The sequence below is a fragment of the Ambystoma mexicanum genome, chromosome 5q (genome assembly GCF_040938575.1).
Source record: "Ambystoma mexicanum isolate Mex_15411 chromosome 5q, UKY_AmexF1_1, whole genome shotgun sequence".
NCBI classification, from domain to species: domain Eukaryota; kingdom Metazoa; phylum Chordata; class Amphibia; order Caudata; family Ambystomatidae; genus Ambystoma; species Ambystoma mexicanum.
This window is the reverse complement of record NC_090933.1, coordinates 530181579-530194881: the sequence shown is the minus strand read 5'-3', so window position 1 is coordinate 530194881 and position 13303 is coordinate 530181579. Positions and strand designations below refer to the sequence as shown.

Genomic DNA, 13303 nt, shown 5'->3' with positions numbered 1-13303 from the left:
ACAATTGGCGTTTTGTTCTGGTTTGGATTGGTCTGAGTTGTTAAAGGAAATGGTCTGGAGCTACCGCACGACACCGCATTCTATCACCAAAATCTCTCCGTTTGTGTCGTTGAAGGGAAGACAACCGGCAACAAGGTTGTGCCCAGGATGGTTAGGAGATTCTGGATGTGTGGAAGTAGACAGGCAGGAAATAATGAGACTAATTGCTGATGCCCAAAATGTGTACAGGCAAAGGTTCAAAGGTTGAATGAGGATAAAGTGGATTGTGAGTTCAATGAGGAACAGGTGGAGGGGTTATGCAAATCCGATAAGGAAAACACTGGAAATACAGATTGCCACATTGGAGCATCCAACAAAAGGGCAAGAAAAATACCCAACCGTTTCAATTACTTTTTACCTTGAATGACTTTATCATTAAGTTTTCTTTTGCATGTTAGGAGGGAGATGTGTGTTGTTGTTATGCATTCCAATCTGTCTGTGTAGCTATGTGTTCTCAAAGTTCTTTGTGAGGTACATTCATTCTATCTGCGTAAATTGTTTATGTTCTGATTCTGTGAAACAGATTCTAAATGTGTCAGTTGAGGTTTCTACTTAGCCCTGCAGGAGTGTCTGTTGCCTGCTCTTGTGAACTTAATAAATTACCTCAAATCCTTATGCTGGCGTCCCTGCTTTCATAACACTATAGCTGCTCCAGCCCCGCAGCAACGTGTCTGGGTGCAGAAATTGGGGTCAACCACTCGACAGCTCAAAGGCAGGTTTCTTTGGCCGATAAGAGTGATATTGTTGTTCTCAGAGAATAACTCTCACTTTTAAGCACTGATAGCAGCTGATACTATGAGGCCGCTCTCATGGATCATCAGCTGATCAAGTGAAAATACAGCAGTAAAACTGTGGCTCATTTGAGGTAGAGAGCTTTTGATATCTCGACGGATATAACCGAAAGAGATTATAAACTGCCTTTAAGGGTTAGTAGCAGCTAACAGTGCCAAGATAGCCTTCAGGAAATGATTGTGTGCTCTACAAATCTATCTGTTATGTCATGTCATGTTATGTTATGTTCTATTATGACACATAAATCACACAAAACCATACACTGTGACGAGTGCTTGATTAGCACACTCGTTCTCAATAAGCTGGACTATATACTGTTTTCTCTACAACTCATTCAACCCTCCTAAACTGTAAGAAAGGTCAGTGAGTTAAGCACTTGCTGCTTAGATCTGTATTTATTTATTTTATTTGTTGGGTGTTTATAATGCGCATATACACAAGTGTTTCAAGGCGCAACAAGACAAGGGGGGGACAGGGACAAAAACAAAAACTGTCCTACTAGGCCTTGTAACATTCGGATTGTGCCAGTGTAGAACAAGAAGTGCAGGGGAGGGGGGAAGAGCCAGTCAGGGTGCAAAGGCCCATGGGTTAAGCGAGTGACAGAGGAGGCCAGATGGGCAGAGCCAGGGGAAGGAAGGTCCATGAGCTGAGTGCGAGGAACGGGGCTGGAAGGGCTCAAGGGTGCAGGCCCAGCCAGGCTAGTGCAGGGGAAGGGGACCCGGAAAGGCAAGTGCAGGGGGAGGGAGGGGCGTTAGGAGAGACCAAGTGCAGGGGTAGACTGGTCAAGGAGGGTCTGGTGCCCTGTACGAATCTGAACGAACCAGGCAGCACAGTCAGGAGGCAGAGGGGGACATAACAATGGGAGGGGGAGAGGGATGGAGAAAGAGAAATGGAGGGAGGTATTTAGTGAGAGAGAGTTGGATGTAGCGGGACCCGAGGCCCCATAAAGACTTATGGATGATACAGAGGATCTTGAACTTGATTCTCGCAGCAACCGGGAGTCAGTCGAGAGATTTTAGGGCTGGAGAGATGCGGTCCCTGGGCTTGAGGCCAAGGATAAGTCTTGCAGTCCTATTCTGGATTAGTTGAAGGGGGCAAAGGGAGGAGTTAGGAAAGAGGAAGAGGCTGTTGCAGTAGTCCAGCCCGGAGAGGACCAGAGCTCTGGAGATATTGAGTTTCGGGGGAAAGTGAGGAAAGGGAGAATGCCTCTGAGGCAGTGCAGTGGAAAGTGGGCCTTCTTGGCACGGTCCATGATGTGAGGAGAGAGGAGGAGAGAGCAGTCGAAGATGACACCAAGGTTTTTTGCCTCACAGGAAGGTGAGAGGAGGGGGCCCGTGGAGGGCGGCCAGAGTGTAGGTGGGAAGAAGGGAGCTGGGATCCCAATGAGAAGAATCTCAGTCTTACTGGCATTAAGGCAGAGATCATCGGCTTTGCACAATGCACTGAATAGCAGACAGACAGTCAGGAATGAGAGAGGAAGAGGGGGAGGCAGAGGAGGGAAGCTTGAAGGACAGCTGCGTGTCATCCGCATAACACTGGAAGTTAGGAGAGAAGGTGGAGACCAAGTGGGCTAGAGGCACAGGTAGATGTTGAAAAGTCAAGGCGTGAGAATAGAACCCTAATGGACACTACAGGTGGAGAGTGAGATGGAGGGGAGAAAAGGACCCAGTTGGACCTGGGAAGGTCGGTCAGTGAGGAAGGAGGTCAACCAGTCCGGAGCCAAGTCTGTGATGCCAAGGGTATCATGGAGTCAATTTATAAGGCTGGCATGATTGACCGTATCAAGGGCTGGGGAAGGGTCAAGAAGGATGAGAACAGAAGGAGAGTTGGAATCGAGATTAGAGAGCAAGTCTTCACGGGTGTTCAGTAGTGCACTTTCCGTGCCTCTGGCAGCTCTGAAGCCAGACTGGTGGTCATGCAGACAACCAACAGATTCCGTGTGGTGGATAAACTGGGAGATGACCAGCTTCTCCAAGAGCTTGCCTAGGAATGGGGTAATGTAGATAGGGTGGTTGTTAGCTGGACAGGAAAGCTCGGCAGAAGGCTTTTTGAGGAGAGGGTGCACAAGGGAGTGCTTGAGTAGTAGCAGGAAGGATCCAGTGGTAAAGGAGTGATTGCACAAATCAGCCAAGGCTGGAGCAAGGAAGACAATGTTGTCCTTGATAGTTCTAAAGGAGCAGGGGAACACCTGTTTGGTTGAGACTTTCATAGAGCAGACTTGTCTAGAAACTTCATCACGTGATAGGGGAGAAAAAGAGGAGAGTAGGAGGGAAAGGGGTGGGGGCCAAGGGAAGCCTGAGAGCAGGTCAGGGAGACAAGAGGGGTGAAGAGGAGAGTGGGGACAGGATGTCCTGAGTTTTAGAATGAAGTGAGAGGCCAGTGCAGAGGGCCAGGGAAGGCAGAGGTGAAATGGAGACTGCAGTAGGATTGGCGAGTTTCTTGCGGGTTTTGAAAGGTTCAGCTGTATTGTTAGTGGCCCCAGAGATGCAGGCTTGGATATAGGCCCTTTTCTTCCAGCAGATGGAAAGTCTATATTGCCTTTCGAGCAGGTGCAGCCAAGTTTGTCATAGGATGTGCTCGAAGCTTCCCACTACCACTCAGCATCTCTGCACTTGTGTTTCAGAGAGGCCAGGTCGGAGTCAAACCAGGTGTTGTATTTGGAGGTAGGCTTCATACAGATCCTCATGACAGGGGCAAGGATGTCCAGAGTGTTGCAGATGGAGAGTTGAAGGCTAGTAAGGGCTGTGTCTGAGTGAGAGTCAGTGGCAGGAGTAGGCAGATGAATGAAGGTGGCAGCAAAAGCAGCAACTGACACTCGGGGAAGGAGATTGGCAGTGTGGGTGGGGGTTTAGCCGGGGGACCCAGGAGGTCCAGGTGAGAGGCAGGAGAGCATGGTCAGACCATGAAAGAGGAGTAGTGAAAGGGATGGGGAGGGGGATGTCTGCAGCGGTGAGAGCATACAAGGTGTGTCCAGCTGAGTGCGTCGGCCGGAGGGAGGAATAGAGAGTGAAAGAGAGTCACAGAGGTTGCGGAAGAGTCCAGAGGCTGCACCAGGAGAGTCAATGTGAATAATGAAGTCTCTGCATAGGAGGAGCTTGGAGGTGGAGGTCAGGAGAGAAGAGGTGAGATCAGACCACTCTGAGTGGAACAGGGAGACCGGGCCAGGGTGCCTGTAGGTGGTGGCCACAGTTCGCTAGAGCGCAGGAGAGACACCAAATCTGCAGGTAAGGCATTTGAAGGAGGGGGTAGGACTGGGTGGGTATGATAGTAGCAGAGACCCATTCAGGGAAGATCAGGGCCACTCCGATCCCCTGGACTCGTTAGGTCTGGGCTCGGAGAGGATCTTGCAGCCCTCTGGAAGGAGAGTAGCAAAAACCGTGACAGAGCTGGCCATGATGCACGTCTCGGTGAGAGCGAGGATGTCGAGGTCTTCGAGGAGGTGGTAGATGTCAGGGGAGTGTTTGATGGCAGAACAAGGGATTAGGGTAGCTAAGTGGAGCTGGTTGCCACTTTTGAAGGTCTTCCAAGGAGGGGTACAGGAATGTGGTACATCTGTCGGTGGTGGCAGAGGGTCCAGAGGGGTGGCAGAAGGAATGGCAGGAGAAGTGAGGAAGTTGAAGAGAGATGGAAGACGTGTATCAAGAAGGAGGAGATAGGGCTGAGAGCCCTGAACCATGACAGTGCTATTTAGGTAGACATTAATGATGGCCCTTGATGAAAGGAAGTATGCCAAGAGTACTTCCCAATGGGTGCCACCGTTAATGGGAGAGGAAGAGAAAGAGGAGAGCACTGAGACCCTAAGGGGAATCCAAAGGTCCGGAGAGGGAATGACAAAGAGGATATCAGTGACAGTCTGCCTGGAAGAGGCATTGACAAAGGTGTCAGGGACGGGCAGGCCTGGATTCGAGACCAGTAGATGCTTCTTGAACTTTTTTCTTCAAGAATTCAAAATAGAGATAGAATAGGTGATAGAATAGCACTTAGAGAAGATAGTGGAGACTGAAAGCACCATAGAATGAGAGCGCGAAGAGAAGGGGGGGGGGGGAGAAACTGCAGTGCACGACACTGAACTACAACATTCAGCAAACCAACAAACTAGAATCCAGTGATAACGATAAAGGGAGAAAACCTAAGTTTCAGCATACAGCAGAAAAGCAAGACACCTAGAGGCGAGGTTTCTGGATACAGGGGAAAAAACTAGATAGGGATAGAGGGAAAGACCTAATTTTCAAACACAACAGCAAATGCAAAAACACACAGATTTGACTTTCCTAGACAGAGGGGAAAATCCTAATTTTCAAACACAGCAGCGAATGAAACAACACACAGAAGATTAGACTGTTCTACATAGGGGGAAAAGCTGCTAACTACAACACTTCACCTAATGCCAGATATGGATAACATATAACTGTGACGTGCAGCAGACTGCAAATGTAGCTAATAGGAGCAATAAGAGAGGAGGGACAGTTAAATAGGGAGCAGTAATGGCTGTTCCCTCAGCCCGCAACCTTCTTACCTTGTCAGTCACTGCTGTGACGGCTGCACGGCATGCTCCCACAGTGAACACAGGCAAACACAATCTGGAGCTGCAACTGCAGGAGCTGCCCTTTGGCGCAGGGCCCTTAGCCGCAGGGGCTGCAACGGGCAGTGGGGAAACCCTGAGTGCAACAGCAACTAGAGCTGAGTGCCCAATCAGGGGTTGGGGTGGGAGGAGGGAGGGAGCAAGAAAAGGTCTTAAGAGGGGGTGGAAGCCTGACTAATGCAAGCCACGAGGCTTTAATATAGATTTACCTTTTAAGTGGCAACACGAGCAGAAGCTCGGCAGACAAGCCCCTTACCTTGTGCTCAGACCAACAGATGGAAAAAGCTGCGCTGAGCACGACAGCTTAGATTCACCCAGGAATCAAGACACGGACCTGTGCCCAATCAGGGGTCAGGTGGGCAGAAAGAGTGAGCAGGAAGGGGGCTTGAGTATACAGTCTGTACCCACAGACCCTTGTCAATACAATGCATGCCCTTGAATTGGGGAATATTAAAAGAGATTAGGGCATGTTTTCTCTTCTTTAAAAAATCAAAACGTGTAGAATGCAGGCTGTAGCCCACAGCAGAAGCTTCCGTCCCACGCTCATCCTTTGTCCTTCTCACTGTTTCCAGCTCTCTAGCCAATTATCAATCTTAGAATGGAGGCTGTAACCTCCTGTAAAAGGCTGCATTCCAAGCTTCCCTTTGTGATGTATACACACGCGGCACTGAGCAAGGAAACATGGAGCAGCGCGTCAGAGGAAGTCCTGGGTGAGGCTTCCCTTCCCCCCACTTCTCCACAAGCTCTAAGAGCATTAGAACACTTATCGTTGCACCCTATTGCATGCTAGGGGACTTTCACCTTTGCTAGAAGCCCTTGCCTTTGCCTTTGGTTTGGGTCCAGAAAATCAGAAGGCAGTCAACTACCACACAACAGAGCCCTCTGGTGTGAGCTCTAACACTTGTTATTACAATGCTTAGAAGCGGGAGGAATCCAGCATTAAGCTTGACATTGAAATGTGATGTTATCATTATTCACATAAAACAGTCACATGCTCCCTGTCCAAACACTCAAGATCCACCTCCCCTCCAGGCATCAAGCATGCTTGTCTCACTCTGCACATCAGGCAGGTTCATCTAAAAGGTCCGGATTCTAGCACATACATGTATGTACGTACCCTATCCAGATCAGGTGAGGCCTCTGACGAAAAACACACACCACTTACCTGTCAACTACTCTCATTTGGAGGTTGTCACCCGCCACTGACTAATTCCACCTTCTCTACAAGCTCAATGTCTTCCATAGACATCAATGGAACCACTTCCCCCATCAACCTTTATCACCCTCCCAAAAAGGTTCTCCTCATTGAATGGTAACATCCTTCAAAATGTTTTGCTTCCCCCCTCCTTAAAGATTCACTGAGTTGAATGGCGTGTCGCCACCTCATCACTGTTAAACGACTCTGCCGAGGGCCTCTTCAACGTTTCAGTTTGGATTTTCCACCTGACGCCACTAGAGTCAAACTTCTTCTGAATCCTACCCCAATCACCTGAGCGCTGCCTAAGAAACCACCATAACAACAGCATACAAACATTCACAACTAGAATTCTATGAGCTTCGTCACCTTCAGTAGCCCCACGGTCCGCATCTCTTTCTGAGAATATATCACTGAACATGCTCACTGCAGGCCCAGTGTCAAGGTCTTTCATTGTTTTCAATTGAAATGGGCCTTACACCTCAGGCCACCCCTGACTCAGACAAAGAAAGCTTAATTGATGTTTAAAGTGGTCATTTAAGGTTTCAACTCCCCAGTTGCTTTTCGTTGTTCTGCCGTGCAGAGGCCAATAAGCCTGTCCTTTCATGATCTGTAACCACTCACCCGCTCCCTCCATTGCTTTATCTCGGATTTTGCCACAGAATGAAGCTATGAGGTGAGGCTGATGGCATGTGCATACCCCCTAAGGAAGCATTTGCTGGCCAATGACAGACCTCGCAAAACGTGCTAATTCATTCTTCGCCTTCATTACAATATATTGATTGAGTGATCAGGAAGGTGTTTGAGGGAAACAAAGCTGCATCAACTGAAACTGCTTGTGCCCCCAAAAACACATGTAACATTTTCCCACGGTCTATTTGCATTTGAAAACCTTAAATACACAAGATCAATAGGTGTTAAGATATGCAGACCCGTTTTTCCGAGCTGTATGGCAAGGAGGCACCGCAAACGAGCCCGCAAATCTTCTACCTGCCCTGTCTCGCGGGATTTTAATGCAACAAACAGTGAATGATGTACATACAGTACAGCCGCCCTCGTTCCCAAGCGCAGGCTCGGTCGGTTACCTGTGAGGCCTGTCCAGCAGCCATTTCTTGTAGGCCTCGCTGTGGGGAGGGAAATAGTCCAAGCTCTCGTGGGCCGCCAGGCGCTCCCTCTGCCTGGCTGTGCAAGGGGTGTTCACTGCGGCCCCCCGGCAGCATTTGCTCGGGTCCAGGGAAGTTATTAGGTCCGGGCCATCTTCGGCCAGGAGCAGCCGGTCCTCGCTGGCAGAGGACGCCCTCCTCCTCTGAAAGAGAGCAGCTAACATTTGCCAAAGCGTAGCTTCGCCGGAGCAGTGAGTGTGAAACGCGCGTCCTTTCCACAGAGCACCCCAAGACGTTCTGGTCCGAGCGGAACTGGACAGAGCAGGTGTGATGCGCAGTGCACCTTGTTTTGGTTTCCTTTGCCCGTGTTCAGGACCTGCCACCGGTAACCTGTCTCGACTGGATCCCAGCACCTTTGATAGGATCTCATTAGGGGACTGCGCGTGTTCATGTGCGTTTCACATCGTGTAGCTTAGCAAAATCATTGCACCCACGGTAAAAGAGTGCAGTCTCAGGACTTCAACTAAATAAAATAGATTAAATGCTTTATGTATAGTTTATAGTCTGTTACCCAATTACCATTTTCACCCCCATGGGCTTTCATTTAAGAAATGAGTGTTTTATGTTTTTCTGGGACTTGTAGCTCAGCAAATTAAGCACCTGTTGCTGAGATCACAGATTCAAATTCCTGTAATATTCCCGAGATCAACCAATAGATTGAGTAGCACTAATGGGGAAAATAATATCTGGTGTGCAATAGTTAGTCACTCCAGGAGTCTACTCTAAAGTGCTATATTAAAATGACATGATTATTTGTTATTTGAATCCAACACATTCGATATAAGAACCCACCACTAGTGAGCTGTGCTTAAGATACACAGCCCTGGCTAGTGAGGTGGCAGAGCAAGCCGACTGCCACGGAAACATCGAGTCCATATGTGTGCACATGCGCAAACCCACACGCACACACAAATGCGCGTGACGTGCTTGGTGATGTGGGTACAATATATGTGTGTCCTTGTTGACTGCATTGCGTGAGATGTGCGATGTAACGTGTTCGGTTTGTTTGTAACTATATTATTTCCGCCAGTGTGTTTCAAATGGTTAAAAGAACGAGTGGTCAGATGTGTTACAACACTTCAACGATGACATCAGTTTCCGTTTACATGCATTCTGACATACATGTGACGTGTGTGCGTGTGCGTGTGTGCGTGTGTGTGTGTGCGTGCCTGTCTGTGTTTGTTGTGACCAAGGTGAGGGATTTGGGGCTGAAGGTAAAAGTGTGTGCAACAAACTTGAATAGCTGTGTCCAGTGCCTCACTTAACACCTCGAAAATGGGCGCCAGAAACGTAGTCTTGCATACTTGGACTTCCAGTCCCAGCTCCTCAGGAGCACTTCCTTCCTCTATTGACTCCTTTCGGACAAATTGGGACTTGCCATTTTGTTCCCACGCTTGAAAAGCGGAAGTCAGAAGAATTCTGCCTGTCTGTTTTTAGCTACGATGTTACTTCCGTTTTTTTGTCCTAGAAGTTGTTTACTCACAGAACTTTAAGCGTGGAAGTATTTTAACTACCAAAGTCATGTAATGACCCCCACATTTGTAGGCCTGGAATTGAATGACGCCCTCTCCCTGACAGAGCCCAGGGGTGGGTCAGAATGGGCGTCATTTGCAGTTCTCCGGGGCTACTCGTTGTTACCCCTAGATGGCTTTGGTACTCTGAGGGCTGTCCTTGCAGCGCCTCTTTCTGTGCAGGTCTAGTGCCATACCCCGAGTGTAAACCCAGCCGCACAAGAGCTTCTCACCCTTTACAGCCCTCCCAAACCTTCTTCAACTTCCTAATGGCTGCTGAACAGATGGGGAGGAGTGGCTGCTGGGAACTCCTCTTCCCACACCCATCCTATCAGCAAGTGCCCAACGAAGTGCACATTGGAAGGGAAGTGGGCGCCAGATGAAAACGAGGCCACGTCATCGTCATGGCACCTGTCGGCCGGAGCTTTGGTTGCCTTTGTAGGTCAGCGCTCATGCGTGTGCCCGGTGGTGGCCTGGTGGTTGGGGAGGAACTGATGGGCAGGAGACTAGACCAAGCACATGGAACGTTAGCTGTCATTTAATGGGATACTGAGACTTTTAAGACCGCCCTTGGTGCATTATGGCAACCGTTGCACACGTGTGGCTGTACCCTAGATATGGTGACTGGACCAGGCATACGAGCCTTTAATTGGCATTGGGTGGCATTACTAAGGCATCTGAGGCCGGGCTCTGTGTATGACGGCAGCACCTGTGCACGTGAGACTGTGTCGTCCATATGGTGACTGCAATAGGTATATGGAGCCCATGTGCTGCGTCCATGGTGCTCCGCCCTGTTTCTGGGGCTGTCCACTCTGCCCCGCCACCCATTAACCCAAAACTAGAAGCTATTGCTTAGTAGGTGGTCTGGGTTGAGTTGTGTCTTGCTGCAAATATTTTCTTTAAGGCTATGTTTGGCAAGAAAACGGTCTACACAACAGCCACCCAACTCCCCCGTGCCCACCCGTAGCCCCTGTCTCCTTTGGCGCCTACAGAAAACATAGGGTGCATGCCAATCTATTAGCCGCTCCCCCAGCTCCTACACCAACACAATAGAGCACCAAAAAAGCAGACTACTCAAAGGAAAAGGTGGCAGCCTTTGGAGGGTGCATTCATTGGCTGTTCACTGTAACATGTAAGAGCTGCTGTCACAGGGGAGCTTTGTTATACTGCTGGCTTTTTGTGAGCATGAACCTTTTTTTGAATTTATTTTTTTAATTATTTTTATTATTGTGTTTGGTTTATTTCAAACCTTTACAACAAACTTTAAGACATTAAAAAAAAACACAGCTATTCTTTCATCAGTACATACATAATTTGTGACATATTATTTAATCAATGCATACTTAAAATTATTTAAAATAGTAGACTAACTGTTGTGTTGTTATTTACAGAGTGTTCACAGAGAGTCGGACACAATATATATTTGTAAAACAGAGAAGAATCAATTAAAAAACAATGTATCTTATTAAAAAATTCATAATTGCTGAAATAAGATAAAATTAGCATGTTTTACACAGTTAATCACACAAATATTCAAGGTTCATATTACTCGCATTGGTTCCTATGAAGAGGAACTATTCTTTTCCAATTTCAAGTGAATTCAAAAAGTTCATTATATCAAATGTGAGGCAGTTACGTTTTCCATTAAAGAGACTTTCCCGTAGCATGCTGGATGAAGTGTATGGAAAATCGCGATACAGTCATTCCAAATATAGTTTACGAAGTGGTAATGAGGCGAGACAGTGGGCCACTATGTGCATAAGTGTCTGAATGTCATTCACATGTTTGCAATATCTGCATGTTCTCAAGGTGTTTCAGGATGTAACCCTTCTTCCTATGATTTCGCCAGTTGACCAAAGATTTAGTCTAAAACGCAAGAACATTCTTCTGTTAAGGACATTTTATTAAATATGGTTCCGGATTATTCAGACTCTTATTTTCAACATTGCTTTCCTTGAAAAGGTTACATTGCATGCATTGCTGTCTTGTGCACATCCAATCGTGAAGACACAATCTCTTTTTGGCACGATTAGGGTCATTTATTAGAGGTTCTAACAAAAATACCTGCTGCTAACATTTGCTGTTTCCAAACCATTACATTTAAGATGTGTGTCCAAATTCTCTAAAAGTGACCCTTTTTCCTTATTCGTAATGCATTTTTTCTAAGTGTTAAACATTTTCCACACAGCACTAAGAGACAATAATCCCGGTTCATGGCGCAGTATGCACATTGGCACGCTGCGGGGTAATGACAATACTCTGTTCCAGAAGTAGCCTTCTAGGCTCGTCCAGTAGGCTATTTCACGATGAGTTCTGGTTTCCGCTCCATAGGCGAGTACCAGCATTACCTTTTGTTTGCAAAATTGAATGGCTGGTTGCTAAGTGAATTTTCCATATTTTCTTCTGGCTGCGTATACCTTCTTTTTGCATTGTTCGATATAAGGAGAGTCAATTAGATGGTTATTTGTACTCCGACCAAGATAGTAGTATTCATTAATTATTTCCAGTTTGCTCCAATTCAGGTGCCAATTGTATTTGTTTTTTTTATCTGCTGTTTAGGCGCACAGATTAATGTTTATGTTTTCACCAAATTGATACTGAGAGCATTTTTATTTGCACATTTTCAAGAGCCAAAACAAGATTTTGGAAACCCTTAGGGATTTTAGATAGCAAACCTAAATCATCCGCATACAGGAGCCACGGTGATGCTCGTTGTCCTAGTTTTAGTGGATCCGAGATTAGTGCATGTAGATGTTGACCAATATCTGCTACATACAAGTTACACAAGGACGAGGCTAGGATGCAGCCCTGCTTTAACCCCCGAGAAGCTGGAATAGATTCAGATAAAATGCCACCTGCAGACAAACTAATTTGAACCATGTGTCCGTATGAAATTGAGAAATCAAGGATCGAATGTAGGGAGGGCATTTAGCTTTTTGAAGTTTATTGATCAGCTTACCTCTAGATACAAAATCAAATACGGCGCGGATATCAACAAAAGCCATGTACAATGGTTGCTTCATGTGTTGGCCACGACTTTTAAGATTACACAGAGTAAACAAGTTAACAGAAATCCCCAAACCTGGTATAAATCCGGTTCGATGTGCATCAAATAGCTTACTTTTCTTGGACCCACGCTGTAAAGTCTCTCAGCAACAGTCTAACAAAAATCTTGCCCCGAATATCTAATAAGGCGATAGGTCGATAATTGGTAGGACATCCATGATCACCTTTCTTAAAAATGGGCACGATTACCAATCTCTTCCAGGCTGTGGGGATTCGTCTTTGTATGATAACCCTAGTGAACATGGCATATAGAACTAAAGGCCACTCATCTGGATCAGTTTTAAGGATTTGGTTGGTAAGGCCATCAGGGCCAGGGCTCAAGAAGTATTTCTTTTTTTTTATCTGCTGCAGTATGTCATCCATATGAAAATGCAGATTGTCATTGGTAATCCAATCACATACATTCCCCAATATCCCTTGGTTGTGATCTGTGTGTAACTCTTGATAATGTCGTACTCATGTTGCCTCTGATACAGAGTTAATTTGATAGGTGGCATATCCAACTTGATAAGAGGCATTTAATAATTTCAATATTTGGGCACTATTTTTGGCTGCTATAGACAATAGCCAATAGCATTTGCTCAGATTGTCACTGAAAGATTTTGGTCTTTACAGTTCTAGAGGCATTATGCCTAGCAGGCATAGGCAAGCCAACTAAACGTCTCAACTCTGGTGCCGACCATCGAAATCTATTTCGCCCACTAAGGATCTCCAGATTTGGTGCATAATACTCTGGAGCATGTGGAGTGCAGATGGTGCCCCATTTCATAGCCAAGAGATCATGGTAGCTGTTTATCTGGGCAATTACTTGAAAATCCGTAATGATATTTAACATGCTTCATTGCACGAAAATATAATCAATGATGGCAGATTGGGTTCCAGGTTTCCAAGTAGGTTTTGGTGGAATATCACTTCTTAGAGACCCATTAAGCCTGGTAAATTGTCTCTCTTCCAT

General features: G+C 46.7%; 1 protein-coding gene across 1 annotated transcript in view; it reads right to left on the bottom strand.

Moving 5' to 3' along the window:
- The window catches only part of LOC138497503 (chloride channel protein C-like), an 876774-nt gene extending 868770 nt beyond the window's left edge, over nucleotides 1–8004 (bottom strand). The window contains exon 1 of the mRNA XM_069621029.1: nucleotides 7694–8004. Within this exon, the coding sequence (XP_069477130.1) occupies nucleotides 7694–7935 (242 nt within the window). The 5' untranslated portion in view covers nucleotides 7936–8004. The remainder of the gene's footprint in view (nucleotides 1–7693) is intronic.
- Between the last annotated feature and the right edge of the window lie 5299 nt (nucleotides 8005–13303).